Source organism: Oryctolagus cuniculus, chromosome 5 (genome assembly GCF_051225735.1).
Source record: "Oryctolagus cuniculus isolate XC-2025 breed Fujian yellow rabbit chromosome 5, ASM5122573v1, whole genome shotgun sequence".
Classification (NCBI taxonomy): domain Eukaryota; kingdom Metazoa; phylum Chordata; class Mammalia; order Lagomorpha; family Leporidae; genus Oryctolagus; species Oryctolagus cuniculus.
In genome coordinates, this window is record NC_142871.1 from 61049666 (window position 1) to 61065829 (window position 16164).

The 16164-nt window shown below is 43.8% G+C and overlaps 1 protein-coding gene across 6 annotated transcripts in view; it reads left to right on the forward strand.

Annotated features, from left to right (window-relative positions):
- METTL24 (methyltransferase like 24) overlaps nucleotides 1-16164 on the forward strand; it is a 122707-nt gene that overhangs the window by 60586 nt on the left and 45957 nt on the right. For 3 of the 6 annotated variants that reach the window (XM_089333819.1, XM_002714897.6, XM_070073702.2), the window contains one exon: nucleotides 4125-4353. In XM_089333819.1, the coding sequence (XP_089189945.1) occupies nucleotides 4125-4353 (229 nt within the window). Of the gene's footprint in view, nucleotides 1-4124; nucleotides 4354-6221; nucleotides 6297-9445; nucleotides 11795-16164 lie in introns of those variants that run through there. The other 3 variants (XM_089333818.1, XM_089333817.1, XM_089333820.1) reach the window with 3 other exon arrangements.

A 16164-nucleotide genomic window follows, 5' to 3' on the forward strand; every position in this document is an offset into this window, starting at 1 on the left:
CACAGTCTGATGGACTTCTGTCACTACCAGCAAGTTCAGAGCCTTCAATAAAAAGTCCTGCACACGTAGCAGTCACTCCCATCCCCCCCTCTCCCAACCTCTTCCCCCACCTCCCAGCCCCCACCTTGGGCAGCCTCCATGAGCTTTCTATCTCTATAGAGCTGCCTCTCCTGGGTGTTTCTTCGACGTGGAGACATGTGATCCGCGGCCTTTGGTGACTGTTTTCTTTCACTTAGCACAGTGTTTGCAAGCTGCATGCACCCTGCAGCGAGTGTTGGTGCTCTGCTCCTCCTGTGGCTGGACACACCACAGTTTATCTGTCCACGCATCAACTGGTGGATGTTTAGTTTGTGGCTGGTTGTCGGCGACTGTGGATGGTGTTGCTGTGTGTTCATTTCTGTTGGATGCATACCATTCTAAATTCCCACTAGTAACTGGCGAAGGTTCCAGTGTCTCCACATCCTGGCCAACACTCACTATTACTCATCTTTCGATGACAGCAGTCCCGGTAGACGTGAAGGGGGATCTTCCTGTGGGTTTGACTTGCACTTCCCTACTGGCCCATGATCTTGAGCATCTTTTCTTGTGCTTACCCTCTGAGTTTCTGATTCTTGGAGAACACAGGCCACTCGCCTTAATCTCAGTGGAATCTTTTTAAAAGAATAACCAAGCACTTGAAGCAGCGCTGCAGGCTGCCTCATCTGCCAGGGGCATGTGATAGCCAGCGCCCCCTGCAGGTAGTCCAATGCACGCCTTTGTACAACTTAGGAAAATGCACCCCACTTACTCTCAAGAGCCTTTTCTGCTACCCACTAGGAGACCATCATTATGGTCATTGTGGTACAAATGGTGCCTCTGGAGCTGTTCCGTGTACAACCCACACAACACAGGGGAGCCCTGATTGATTTTCTCTGAGACAGCAGAGAAGGAGGGCCAACATGACGCCCCGTCATTTTGTTACCCTTGGAAATTTAGCCCTATCAACCTCTCCTTCTGATTTCTTCAGCAGCTCTCAGATTTGATCATTTTTCTACGCTGACAGGTTTGTTGTGCCTTCACACCCCCTCATCAACGTGGGTAGAATAATACTTGTATTATTTGTATAACTCCCTAGGGAAGGGTTACATAATTTTATCTCCCACCCCCTACCAGGGAGGGAGAGGTTGCCATCTTAATTCAAAAGTTTATACATATATGAACATGCATAAACTGATGAACTCTTTTATAAATGAGTTACAGCCAAGAACTGCTTATTATCTCCAATATTCATTCTCCCCATCTTCCTTTGGGAGCGGGACTCCTGAGGTTAGCAGCACACACGGCCGCCTTGCTGATGGCTATGTTCCCTAACCTGCTGGAAGCTATACGTGTCTGTGTGACTGGCTTTGAGCAACGAGATGTGAGTGGTGGAAGGGGTGTGTGCACCTTCCAGGCCATGCCCTCAGGAGGAAAGGATGTGACCTTTGCTTCACCTTTTGCCTTTCCTGTTGACTGAACACAGACACGAGGCCGCAGAAAAGGAAGCAGTCATCTTGGATCCTGACGCAGAAGCCCTGTGATCTGTACTTTTTGCTTCATGGAATAAATCTTAAATAAAATATTTCCAGGAAGTCAAATGTTCTACCATGAATTCTCCTTCCAGCTTCATAGCAGCAGCTAATGGCTACATTATAGACTAAATACATGTTTGCTATAAATAACATTGTTACTTTATAACTGTTATTTGTCAAAAATCTTTCTTCAGGGTGGGCATTTGGCGCGGTGGTGCGGATGCGGCTGGGAAGGCCCACATCCCATACGGGGGAGCCTGGGTTCGAGTCCCGGCCATGCTTCCGACTCCAGCTTCCTGGATGCAGCAGCTAATGGCTCAAGGACTTGGGTGACTGCCACCCACAGGGGAGTCTCAGATGGAGTTGTAGGCTCCCAGCTTTGGCCTGGCTGGGGCCCAGCTGTGTGGGCATTTGAGGAGTGAGCCAGTAGACAGAAGATCTCTGTCTGTCTGTCTCTTTCTTTCTGCCTTTCCAATAAATGAAAATAAATTAATTTTAGAAATTCTAAAAAAAAAGTTCTTAATTTAAATTTGTGTTTTTGCTACTTAGCGAGCTTCTTCAGATGTAGGGCCATGTTTGATTTCTGTTTATCTCTGATGTCCAGTATAACACCGCCCATATATAAAGTGCTCTATAAATATTTGTTTAGATACCTGAGTAAGTTCATGAAATGTAGCCCACTACCTGCTAGGTCTGGATATTGGATATTTCGCTCTGTGTTCCAGAAATGCCTTCCAGTACCTAATAGCTCCCTTTCACTGAGGGCAGAGTATTATAGGTCTGTCCGGCATCTTTCATGTCCTCAGCACTGGGGCTCAGAAAGGGCAAGACACACATGGGAGGGCTTTACTTTCCCATAATTGACAAGTCCCTGGATCCCTGGGACGGCAAACAATCCCTCCAGGATGCTGCCGCCTGTGATCACGTGCCTCAAGGTAGAGTGTGTGGAGTACAGGCTTTGGAAGTACCTGGAGTGAACGTCTGGGGGAACAGGACTGTGGCCTGAGTCGTGGGATTTCAGCAAGAGGTAGGAAATAGGAACAGGATCTCATAGGTAGAGAAACTGAACTGTTTGGGAGAGGAGTGCTGAGCCTTTTTCTGGGCCAAAAGCATTGCAAGAGCTGAGGTGAGAGACCTCAGAGGGCTGACATGCCCTGGAATCCAGTGGAGAGAAGGGCAGTGAGGAGGGTGAAGGGAGAGGGTGGGGCAGATCCAGCTCCGAAGGATGCCCGGTGGAGAGCCTTGATGGTGAAGCTTGCTTTGCTCAGCTTAAACCTGTTCCACCCAAAGTTGGGTCTTTCCAAATTATGCAATAGTCTGAAATAGTCGAGTCTAAGAGAATGAATGTTTCTGCACCAGGTTCAAGTTTGACCAATGCGTTGTTGATACTCTGCAGGATTTTGGTATTCTAAATCACATATAATTATAGTATTTTGGGCAGAGAAGCCATAATCATCATTTTTTAAAAAAATCACTCTCTCAGTTAATTTCATGCTTTTCATTCAAATTGGTGCTTTAATCAAAGTGATGATGCTTACACCATTACATAAGAAATATTTCTGAGTCAATCCAACAGTTGTAAGTATATGAATTTTCCACATGATGTGCTACCTACTGGGTAGTTAACCCTGATGAATTCATAATTTCTTCCCCTTGTTGATTTGAATTTAGGTGAGGAAACACTTCTGCTTTTTGAGCTCTGAATCCAATAGAATCACATGCCTTTACCTCTTTTCTGTAACTGTACTTTTAAAAAATGCACGCCCTTCCTAAGAAAATAGCTTGTCTTTAAGTCAAATTGCACACGCAGCACTGTGGCCATTACAATGAAGACAAATTGCCTCATTAGTAGAATGTGCTTCTCCTCAAGGGACAAATCTAGGGGTTTATATTTTTGGCAACTTCTGAGAAAAATCTCAGAAGGCTGCTAGATATCCCTTTTTGTCTCGGTGGACTATGATTTACAACCTTTTTTTAAAAAATCATTTTTATGGGATCAGCACCATGGCATAGTGGGTAAAGCTGCCACCTGCAGCACTGGCATTCCTTATGGGCAGCAGTTTGAGTCCCGGCTGCTCCACTTCCGATTCACCTCCCTGCTAATGGCCTTGGAAAACAGTGGAAGATGGCCTGAGGCTTTGGGCCTCTGCTACCTATGTGGGAGACTCTGGAGAAGCTCCTGGCTCCTGGCTTCAGCCTGGCTAAGCACTGGCCCTCTGGGGAGTGAACCAGTGGATGGATGATCTCTCTTTCTGTCTCTCCTGCTCTCTCTCTGTAACTCTGACTTTGAAAAAAAAAATAAATCTTTTTAAAAAATCATTTTTATGTGCTACTTCATGTTTGAGCAAATGCTTCTCTGGGTTGTGTTTGTCAGATAATTTCTGTTTTATACAGAAACTTAGAGCTATAATGCTTTCTGTGAAAATTATTGGACGTGTGCATTACCCATGTGTTAAAATAGGAGAAGACTGGTTATGACTATGAAAACATGGCCTTGGAGCTGTCATTTCATCAGTCCAGCACTTGGCTTCCTGCCAGGCCCTCGCTGTTGACTTCTCTCCTCTGTCTCTGCAGGCTGGGAGGCGATGATACCCGTTTTGAGGTTGACATGGCCAGGAACGGATGTGAAGTGCATCGGTTCGATCCTAGCGTGAAGTCAGCTCACATTCTGGAGAGCCAGCGCCTCTGGCATCACCGCTTGTCCATCACCTGGAGGGACCCCCATCCAGCGGTTGCTGCTCAGAGATCGCATGGCAGTGCCAGAAAGCTGGGGAGCATTTTGAATGAATTTGGGCATCACAAGGTGAGACTTCTCACGTGTTTTCATCAGTAAGCGAAGAGAACAAACCCATACACTGCAGGATTTTGTTTTTATTTTTTAACATAAACCAAGAATAACCACATTGACACTGGACAGCTGAAGGTCCAGTTTCAGGGTTACCAATCACGCAATGTGATTTATAGAGCCAATTCGGTAGAAATAGAGCTTTGACAAAGAAGGAGATATTTAAATTGATTCGATGGTATTAGTTGCTGTTGAGTAATGCTAAGGTCTTAGCCAAGACTTGGCAGGAATATAAGAAGCGTAGACTGAAGAATACTGTTTCCTTTTGTTGGTTGGCTTGAAGTGTCCAGAATAAATTTCCTATGTCAGCCTCAAATACAAAAAGTAATCAGAGCCAGGTTTATGTTTGATAAGAGATTGCTTGTGTGTGATATTTTCCACTGTTGTGATATGTTGCTCACTTTATTGAGCTGATAAGCATTTAAAATGCATAAAATATGTGTAGCTCTGATGAAAACTGAATAGGCATCATATATGCTATAATGTCTAGTCTGTGTATTCATGAAGGATATTGATAAGGTTTACATCTGTACCCCAAAGGTGTATGTGTTAGAAGCTTGGTGCATAGTGATGTCATGAGGTGGTGGGAACCCTTAAGAGGTGGGAGCTATGGGAGGTCCCCAGACAGGATGCAGGCCACTTCTGCGGGCCCCCGAGCAAGCCTGACTCCTGCTCCACTGTCCACTTGCTGTTTGAGCTGTGATCTGTTCCTTCTACTCACGGTCCTGTTTCCGTGATGCCATCACCAGAGGCCAAACCCACAGGCCCACCGGATTTGGGACTTTGAACCTCTAAAAGTATGCGCTAAATAGCGCTTCCCTGCCCCCTTTAAGAAAGTTAGCCTGCCTCATACCTGAGTACAAGGAGAAATGGCCTAATACAGTTGTGAAATCCCCGCAAATATTTTATTCTAACTGGACAAGCAAAAATCTCAATCTTTTCTAAAAATTGCGTTTAATTTTTTTTTTTTTTTCGAGAGAGAGCTCCCAACTAGTGGTTCACTTCTCAAATGCCTTCTCAGAAATAGTCAGGGAGCCCAAGCTGGGAGCTAGGAACTTAATCCAGGCAGGTGGCAAGAACACAGCTACTGGAGTCACCCCCTGTTGCCTCCCAGGGTCTGCATTAGCAGGAAGCTGGAATTAGAGGCAGGAAGCAGATGTTGAACCCAAGCACTTGGAGGCACATCTTAACCGCTAGGTCAAACACTCACCCCAAAAAGCTCAACCTTTGAACTGTATCCCCTAAAAGCAACTTCGAGGATAGCACCCCCAAGCTGATTGCAGTCTGTAGGCAGTTGGCTCAAGAGATCCCCGGTGCGGTGGGTTAGTTAGCCGATCCTTCTTGGGTAATGATCTATCCTAGCCTGCCAGAGACACCCTGTGATTCGGAGCGTGTCAGAATGTGTGTTTCTGTCTGAGAAACTGTGCATGGCACTGAATTTTAAACTTGAACTGGTTTCTTGATCTTTAATAAAAGGGCTTTTCCCTGGTCTTGTTCTTTCTCCTCCTGCTCCTCCTCCTCTTCTTTTCTGTAAAACTCCCTTTAATTAGTCAGCTGAGGCTTCTTCAAGAACAACTTCAAAGGACTTGCTGTTCTTTTAACTTGCGATTCACTATTGATTTGTGTTTTGCTTTGCCGCTGGGAATCACCAGCATTTAATAGTCAGGGGCCTTAATGAAACACGCATAGGAATTGGGGGGGGGGTGGATCTCAGAACCAATGCTTCCTCTTTTCACATGCTAATGCTTTTTAAAATATGGGTGAGAAGAAGCAGAAGCATTTTTCAGAACTTTGTTTTCTTTCTTTGCTACCTGTCACCTCTGTAGACCTGCGTTTCGCAGCTGGGAATCTTGTCTGTCAACTCCAGATGATTGAAAGAGCTTTCCTTACTCTGTGTTCAGGTAGGAGTCTTGCTGCTTCTCCTTCATGCCCTTCACATCCAAGCCCGGTCAAGGGAAAGACAGTAGGCAAACAGAGGTGGAACACCATGCCATTTGGCTTCTTTTAATAATATTTTAGCAAAGGACTTGGCAAGGATGGGGCTAAAATAAGAGTTCGAGAAAGTTCTCTGTGGATTAATCCATGGGACCATTTAGCTCCCTGGGGGCTGCAGTGGGCAAACCTTTGTGCAGAGAATAAAGCACTCAGCTTTTTGCAACATGCCTTCCAAGAAAGCAGCAGTATTTACAGTGATACCTAAAAAGGGGGAAATGCTTTAAAGGATTGCTTCTCTTCCTACGGCTACTTTTTTTTGTTAGCGACATTAGCAGTGAAAGTGGTCTGGCTCAGAATGGCTTGGTGTCCATTTGCTGCTGGGGGTTGGGGGGATGTACCAAAAATAACCCTTTTTGAAGAATTTAAGAGATACTTATCTTTCACAGAGGTGTTTTTTGGGGAGGATGCTTTAAAATAAAAGTAATACTCATTGGATTCTATTTGGAATGCACTTCCAGGAGCTACGAGGGGCCAGATCAAAGGAAACCTTGTTTATGGCTCGTAGCAAACAGACATTTTTCGTGTTTTCATGTTTCTGCATGTGTATACACGCTGGTAAATAAGATGTGACTGTGGCAGGGGAGGCAAGGAGAGAAAGCACATTTAAAAACGTCAGTGCTGTGACCTGGCCTCCTTCACTCCTGCATCCTGGAAGTGACTGGAGAAGCCAAAGCATTTGTTGTTGTTTGGTGTTTTCTTCCTGACTTTGAATTTGTGATAATGTCCATGCTGGGCTGTGGTTTGTCTTCTTCCCTTCCTCTATACCTATATTCCAGCCACGCAAGCAAAACCAGCCAAAAACGAAAGACCGTGTTGTGAGAGAGTGACAGAGATGCATGCAGCTTTCGGACTGCCTTTAAAACTCTTTGCTAATTTTAACTTCAGACCATAAATCAAGAAGTTCTTCTGACGGACCCAGCAGGGGCAGCTGCATCAGCAAAACAGCAGGGCCCAGAAGCCCAGCCTGACAGGGAATAAAATCACCTGGCCCTGGCGATATTGGCAATGGTTCCCTGTTGACTTCTTGCTGGGCCGGTCATTGCTGTTAGCTAAGCATTCGCATTTTTTCCCCAGAATGACTAGAAATATTGAACCTGAAGTTTCTTTTCATGGTCATCATAGTGGATGATGTTTTTGTTACATGGGTAGATTCCATTAAATGATTCAGGCTAGTTAATTTGAGATGCTGATGACGTCAGTCTTTATGTTGCTGCTGATCATAGGAGCAATGGGGCTGTCTGGGGGTTTGCCTCTGAGAACTTACCCGTCTAGGTTTGAAGCATGGGTCCTCTCGACAGCTTTCGGCGTTAAGCAAACCATTGAACCTCCTTGAACGTTTGATTTAACTCTCAGTAAATTGAGTCCCATAACACTGCCTGCACCGCAGCCTGGTTTTTGAGAATTAGCTCTGAGAACGTGGCGTGAGTCTCCAGCCTGGCATAAATTAGTCTCTCAGTTGTTTCTAGCAAATTCGAAGAATTCTTATGAACAGTTTCAGGAAATTTTTACTAAATGCTGTAGAAAATATTGTACCCCACTCTTTGTTTTCGAGGAAAACCCATTAGAGATTTTCTTTGGAAATTGCTAACTGTACCTAATTCAGTTAAGAGTTTTCAGCGAAAGCCTTGTGTGAAAGTGAAGAGCGATTGGTCCCTCAGACACAGTTGTGGAAAATGACCATTGGCTGCCCAGGGATGCCGAGTGGCTTTGCTGGGGACTGAATAGAAAGTAAATCCTATGCCATGTAGAAATGGAATACACCATTGGGAATTAACTGGGAGTGGTTCAGAGTAGGTGGAGACAACAGTGAGTGCCTGTCAGCTCCGGCTTGGGTCCTTGTCACTACCCGAGGCGGCAGCGTGTTGGGGACAGCAGCTCAGTGTCCCCTTGGGGGTCTTACAGGCCCAGGGTTTCTGCCTTCCTGGGCTGGGTGCTTATTCCAAACATTAGTTTTGTTGGGTGGTGACTGCTGTGATTGAGAGAATATGGACTTTGAAGTTGAACTACAAAAGATCGCCTTTTCCTTTTCATTTTGCTTATCAAATTGGCAAGCATAAACAAGTTACACTGCCCTGTATTGGAATACGTGTTTGGAATAATACTCAGCTTTCCCACTGGAAATGGAAATGAAATTCTCATTCAGTAAGAAAATTCAGTAAGAAAATACATAATACATGTATGTATTATGTCACTTTTTGTTCCTAGAAATATTTTTCTCTTTTTTTCTGATATTAGTTCTGCAATATTAGCCCTCTCTCTTTTAAAAAAATTAATTATTTGAGAGGCAGAGAGAGAGAGGGAGAGGGAAAGAGAGAGAGAGAGAGAGAGAGAGAGAAAGAGAGGGAGAGAGGGAGAGTGAGAGGGAGAGAGGGAGAGAGAGAGAAAGCACTCCCAGCTACTGATTCCCTCTCCAAACGCCCACAACAGTTGGGGCTGGGCCAGGTGGAATTCAGGAACCCAGACCTCCATCTGCCACTTGGATGGCGGGGACCCAAATACTTAAACCGTGATCTGCTGCCTCCCAGAGTGCACATTAGTAGGAAGCTGGAAGTGCAGTAGCCAGGAACTCAAACCAGACACTCCAGCTTGGGATGTGGGTGTCCCAAGCAGTGGCTTGGCCAACTGTAGCACAATGACCGCCCTGGAATTCTACCTTCTGTTTTGAAAGAATTTCAGATATAAAATTTGCTAAAATAATACAATGAACTTCCCTGTGTTTTTCACTGAGATTTACCGGTTGTTAATATTTTTTCGTATTTGCTTTCTTTGTCTCTACATAGATACACCATACACACACACACACACACACACACACACACACAGTACTTCAGAAAGTCTGTCAAAAAAAATGGATTTAAAACAAATTTATTTTCATGCAAAAATTTTTTGCAACCCATACAAACTTTTCCCATGAAGTCTTTGTTATATGCTCATCTCTATATAATACTTATCTCTACAAATTAAAAAAAAAACTCAATGGAAAGGAATGGAGAATTGCTTCTATATACATCCATCCAGAATGTGAATTTAACCCATTTATATATTGTTATTGCAGATATACCTGGACTAATTGACTACATTAATATATCTCAGCCCAAGAGCAGGCATCATGGTTAATGTGGAAGCAGAAGTCTCCTTATGAAAAGCCGAGGAAAAATAAGGATGTCCATTGTCGACATTTTACAAGATTGGACTACAGCTTTAAAAACCAAAGTCTTCTCGTTTTGAGATGCTTACAGATTCTCATGCAGCTATGAGCAATAATACAGAGCTTTCCCCATAGCCGGTTTTCCTCGGGGGCAAACCTCCAGGAGCTGTCACACCAGGATGCTGACCCAGGGGACACTTTTAGGAATGCAGAGATCATGATGGCCTTTCATAGCCACACCTGCCTTTCCCTTACCTTCTTCCCTGTCCCTTGATAATCTAGTCACACAACAGGTTCTCAGTAAAACTGCCAAGGAGGATTTTGTTTGTCTGTAGAAAAAGATAAGCTGATTCTAGAGTTCATACTGGATTAACAAGCAGAAATAGCTAAATTCTGACCAAGGTTTAGAAAGGGGGTTAACTAGCCTTGAGGTGTTCAACTTTTTATAAAACTAAAATAAAAGCAAAGTGGTATGGTGACATGAATAAACAGATTAATGGGCACATTGAAAAATCCAGAAATGCATGCAGATTTTATATATGATAAAAGTAGCCTCTAAATGGGGGAGGGGAGAATACTTCAACAAAATTATGTAGACAGATGGGTATTTATAAAAAATTATTTTTGATCTATGATTTGTGCCTTTTGCCAAAAAATCCAATCAAAAATAATTTTTTTAGAAAAATGAAAGCCATAAATATGCTAGGACAAATTGCTTTAAAAAAATCCTGGAGTTAGGAAATCATAAAAGAAAAAATAATTATTTTGATTACATATAAAATTTCTGCACAGTAGGATTAACCAAAAACAAAATTAAAATAAATAAAAAACTGAGAAAGTAATTGTAGATCATTTTGTAAGCAGAGAGCTTATTTCCCTGGTATAAAAGGGATTTAAGGGGCCGGCGCTGTGGCACAGCAGGTTAAAGCCCTGGCCTGAAGTGCCAACATCCCATATGGGCTCTGGTTCTAGTCCCGGCTGCTCCTCTTCCAATTCAGCTCTCTGCTATGGCCTGGGAAAGCAGTAGAAGATGGCCCAAGTCCTTAGGCCCCTGCACCCACGTGGGAGACCTGGAAGAAGCTCCTGGCTCCTGGCTTTGGATCGGCCCAGCTCAGGCATTGCGGCCAATTGGGGAGTGAACCAGTGGACGGAAGAGCTCTCTCTCCATCTCTATCTCACTCTGTAACTCTGGCTTTCAAATAAGTAAAATAGGATGTGAGGGCGATCTGGCTGCGACATCTGTCACCCCATTGATCGCCAGGGTTGATTCGGCTGATCTGGCTGGCTAGGCGGGTGTCCCCGTCCTCCCTCATCGCTCCATGTGCGTCCCTCCCGAAGCTGCGTGAAGAGGACGACCTTCCCCGCTAGAGGAGGACCGGTCTTCGGTCAAGGGTATATGAGTAGCTGCGCTCCCCTGCTAGAACCTCCAAACAAGCTCTCAAATAAATAAAATAAATCTTAAAAGAAAAAAAGAGACAACATAAAATATTTGTTTAAAAAAATAAAATGGATTTAACAAATCAATAAGGAAAATATCCATAACTTGATAGAAAATTGGGTAAACAAATAGTTGTAGAAAAAAACAGTATAGAAAAAGGAGATGTGGAAGACACATAGTTAAAAATACTACTCAGCTTGATCCCATTAGGAGAAATGAAGTTAAAAGTAAACTTAGATAAGATATTTTCATCCAAAAGGTTGCCAAAGATAAGAAGCAGTGGGAATGTAAATTGGCACAGCTCTGCAGTGCGGTTTGGTGAGACCACGTGGCAAATGCCGGGTCCAGCAAGTTTCTTGTGAATTTTCCAATCCTGTTCCCATATGTCTCATTCTTGCAGCCTTGTTTGTACAGGTTAAGTATCCCTCATCCGAGATGTGTGGGACCAGAAGTGTTTTAGATTTGGGATTGTAAAAAAAAATTTGGGATATTTGCATATATGCAAATGTATAGTGAGCTATTTGAGAGATGGGACCCAAGTCTAAACATGAAATTCATTTATTTTTCGTATGAACCTTGTACACATAGCCTAAAAGTAATTTTGTACATTTAAAAAATAATTTTATGCATGGAACAGAAAGTTTCATGGTGTGAAATTTTTCACTTGTAGCATTGAGTTCTCAAAGTTTCATTTTGGAGCGTTCTGGATTTTCTTTATTTAATTTTAATTAATTCTTAACAGATTCAATATGATTTGTAGATGTAAGTCTAAGAACATATTGATAGTCCCTCCCTCCCTCCCTCCCTCCCTCCCTCCCTCCCTCCCTTCCTCTTTCACTTCTTCCGTCTACCTTTCTTTCTTTTTCTTTTTTTAGTTTTTGAGATAACACATTTTAAATTTACATTACAGTAAAAAGGCTCAAGACTTCACCGAATAAAGAAGTCTAACAAGTTAGGGATGCTCAACCTATACTAGCAGAGGGTAGAAAAGATTCTGCATACCCACCATCGTGGAAGTGATTAAATGAATTACCATATTATCTTCCCATGGATGATTTATAATGCCCCAATGATAAAAGGACAAAGCAAATCTTTATACTAATATGGATCAAATTTAAACATAACCTACTGGACAGCGAGCAAGATAGTGTGGCTCCGATGACAGATGTAGGGGCCAGTGGAACAGTGGGCCTCCATCCCAAAGCAGGTGCACTGGTTCTGGGGACATATCTCCTACAGGGACTGGGAACCAGAAATGCTTCTGAGGGAGAGCAGCCAGGCTGATTGTTCAGGTACCAATGCCATCTTCTGTCTCAATTTATTTATGTTCCTTTCCTGAAGCAAGTTGCGCATCTTTTGGCGAATTTAGAGGCAACCTCATCTTGCATAGCTATTTAATGGTGGAGGTGCTGTGTTTCTGTGAGATAAGCCAGAGGCCACTAAGCAGTAAGGAGTCATTCCCAGTGCTGACACTCAGAGATGCCTTCCACGTCCGTCAGTCTGCAGTGGACCCTAGGGACAGGCATCGTGGGGAAATGACTCCAGAACTTCTCAACTCAACAGTGAGGAAGTGCATTCTGTTTTCCACCCTTTTTGTTCATCCATTATGGCGAGGATCGCCATGGAGCAAAGTTCCTTGGCACTTCTTGAGGTTTTCCAGCTGTTCTGTATTTAACCAGCCTGAAGCTACAACAAATGAGAAAGACACAGTGCCAAAGTGTAGCTGCAGTCGGTGGTGTCTTTGTTGCATCCCCCTGATTTTCCTGGGGCAGCAGCCGTGACCAGTGAGATTGTATGTGAACAATACCCTGGCATCTGGTGACCCACGCCTAACCGTACAGCCCAGTGGTTCTCAGATCCTGTATTAGGGTGGGGGGCACCAGACAACACACAAAACAATAGTGACAACACACCACAAGCAAAGAAAGCCAGCCACAGGGGGAGCTTGCCTGAAATGGCAAACCCAGGACCAGCCCCACAGATTCCAAATTAGCCGGTCCGGCAGGGAACCCAGACGCCTGCGTCCTCATCAAACCCCATCCTAATCCAAATTGTCCCGGGAGGAAGCTTAGTGTGCAGGAAGCACTAGAATGTCTCTGTCTTCCATTTGCAAACCCCCGCCCTCTGCTGGGCATGAAGCAGTTGGAGTAATAAGCAAGTCTGCAACCTGGCTGTCCACTTTTGCAGCACCTTCCCTGTCTCCTCATCACGCCACTGAGTCCTCTGTGCCTCAGTTTCCCCTAGTGTAAAGTGTGTGACACGAACTCCTGTCATGGGGGAATGTGGCACAGGCAAAAGAACTCATGTCAGCAAGAGAAAGGAACAAGGAGTTCTTGTGATCTTATTTTATGGAGAATGAATGTTGTGACTGTTGCTTCCTAGAAGTTTCCAATGGGCCCCGCCTTGCAACCGAAGAGGAAGATTCACACATGGAGGAAATTAGCCTCCGGGGAGCTGGCATTTGTTTTTCTTTGTCTCTGTGTACCAGGGGTGGGCGAGCTTGTTTGAGCAAGTTGAGGGAAGGAGAGACAAAGGGATCCAAAGGGGGCACGGGTCAGTTAGGGCCAGGTGCTGGTGTGCAGCCCTGGGTTCCCCTCCTTCCTCAAGGCCACCGTGGATCCGCAGAGGAATGCTGTGTTCGGTGCTGGGCAGCTCAGGCTAGTGGGGTCCTGTGGCTCCCCCAGTCCTACAAGCATGTTTAATAAAAAGTGGAATGCCTGAGAATGCACAGTCCTGTTAGTGGATCCTCTGAGGTCACACCCGTGCCGGCCACTGCTGTCCAGGAGTCAGCCCTGCCTGATTGCCTCAGTGCCCGAGCGAGCATTGCAAACACACTCCTGCCACGGGCTCTGGGTGCTTGGGCAAAGGTGATCAGTCTCGTGTAGAGACTGAAAATAAACCCTGATGTATTTTACAGCCAGTGGAAATATCAGGAAAGGAAGGTTTTATTTTCCATTTTTCAGTTAAAAACATAAGGACCTTAAAAAACAACAACAAATTTCCTAGCACTGAGTGGCATTCAACAGTTTTACAATTAAAATGATAATGAAACATTTCTTACAAGGAGTTCTCTTTCAAATCAGTGTGATGGGTTCACAGCACACCATTAGAGGGAATTATGTAAAGCAGCCTCTGTGTTCCAAGTTTTATTTTAAGATTTAATTTATTCCAGATTCTGCAGGAAAAAACCGTCCATGTGACAAGCCTGCTAACAGATATCAATTTAGTTTTATAGCACATGCTTGCGCTTTAGAGTCAGAAAAGGGAGATTATTCTTTGTGCCTGCTGTTTATTACACGCCACGGCTTCATCTCCCTGCGCCCCGGAGGGTGGCTGATTAATAACCTGTGGGCATTGCAACTTTTCCTGTTTTCTGTCTTCTGCAGTGTCGAGCATAAACCTTATTTCGTACTACGTTTGTGGATTAAAAGGAATGCTGGAAAAAGCAAAGGTGACGCAGAATGGATTTTTCTCTGTTTTAATATCATCTAGGTCAAAAGACACATTATACTGTGTTGTAAGTGCTATAAACACATAAAGATAAAAATTGAAAAGTATTTCACTAGACAGAATTACATCTGTCTTAAAAATTTTTGTGTGGTTGGTGGCTAAAGCAAAGTAACTGTCTGATAAATACTGTGTCAAACCCAACAACAACAACAACAACAATCTTCAGTTCTTCATATTCGTAGGTCCTATTTCCTTATATTCACATGAAATGGCCCGAACCAGCTTAGACAATGCATTTCTGTTCATATCCCCTTCTACTTGTCCATCTGTCAATCTACCTTCCATCTATCCATCCAATAAATATTGATTAAGTATCTTCTTTATGCAAGATCCTATGTTTAAATGATAAATTTACAGGAGTAAACAAGTCCCTTATTAAAATTTTGTAAGTTTTTAATTGTGATGAAATACACATGACATAAAATATACCCACTTAACCATTTTTTCAGATTTATTTATTTGAAAGGCAGAGTGACAGAAAGAGAGAGAGGAGAGAGAGAGAGAGAATTTCCATCTGCTGTTTTACTCCCCAAATGGCCACAACGGCCAGGTCTGGATCATGTTGAACCAAGAGCCAGAAACTCCATCAGGGTCTCCCACCTGGGTAGGGTGCATCTTCTGCTGCCTTCCCAGGCACATTAGTATGAAGCTGGATTGGAAACAGAGCAGCCACAACTTGAACTGGTACTCGAATATGGGATGCAGCATTGCAGGCAGATGGCTTAACCCACTGTGCCACAGCAGTCGCCTCTGATGTAACCATTTTTAAGTGCACAGTTCAGTAGTGTTAAGTACATTCACATTCTTGTGCATCCAATATCCAGAGCTTATTCATATCTTATAAAACAGAAGCACTGGACCCACTACGCAATAACTTTCCATGCCCCATTTCTCCCCTGGCAACCTGAACCTACTTTCTGTCTCTGAATTTGCCTATTCCAGGTACCTCGTAGAAGTGGAACCATAACAATATTTTGTCCTTTTGTGTCAGGCTTATTTCATATATCCTGATGTTTCAAGATTCATCCATGTTGTAGCATGTGTCAGAATTTCCTTCAAGGCTGACTAGTAATCATGTATATATATCACATTTTGTTTATCCAGTCCTCCGTCATTGGACACTGGAGCTGCTTCTACCTCTTATACCTGTGAATAATAGTCTACTGGACAAATATCTCTTCTAGTCTCTACTTTCAATTCTTTTGAGTATGGTAGAAGAATTGTGAATCATATGCTAACTCCATTGTTAACTTTTGAGTACCCACCATTCAGTTTTTCACAGTGAATACATCAGTTCATACTTCCATAAACAAGTATTTTTTTAAAAGAATTATTTTATTTATTTAAAAGACAGAGTTACAGAAGAGAGGTAGAGTGAGAGAGAAGTCTTCCATTCCGTTGGTTCACTCCCCAAATGACCGCAATGGCCAGAGCTGAGCTGATCCGAAGCCAGGAGCCAGGAGCTTCCTCTGGGACTCCTGTGTGGGTGCAGGGGCCCAAGGTCTTGGGCCATCTTCTACTGCTTTCCCAGGCCATAGCAGAGAGCTGGATTGGAAGTGGAGCAGCCGGGACTTGAACTGGTGTCCATATGGGATACTAGTGCTGCAGGCAGTGGCTTAACCCACTGTGCCACACCGCCGGCACCAATAAACAAGTCTTTAAGAATAAAGATAGCTGT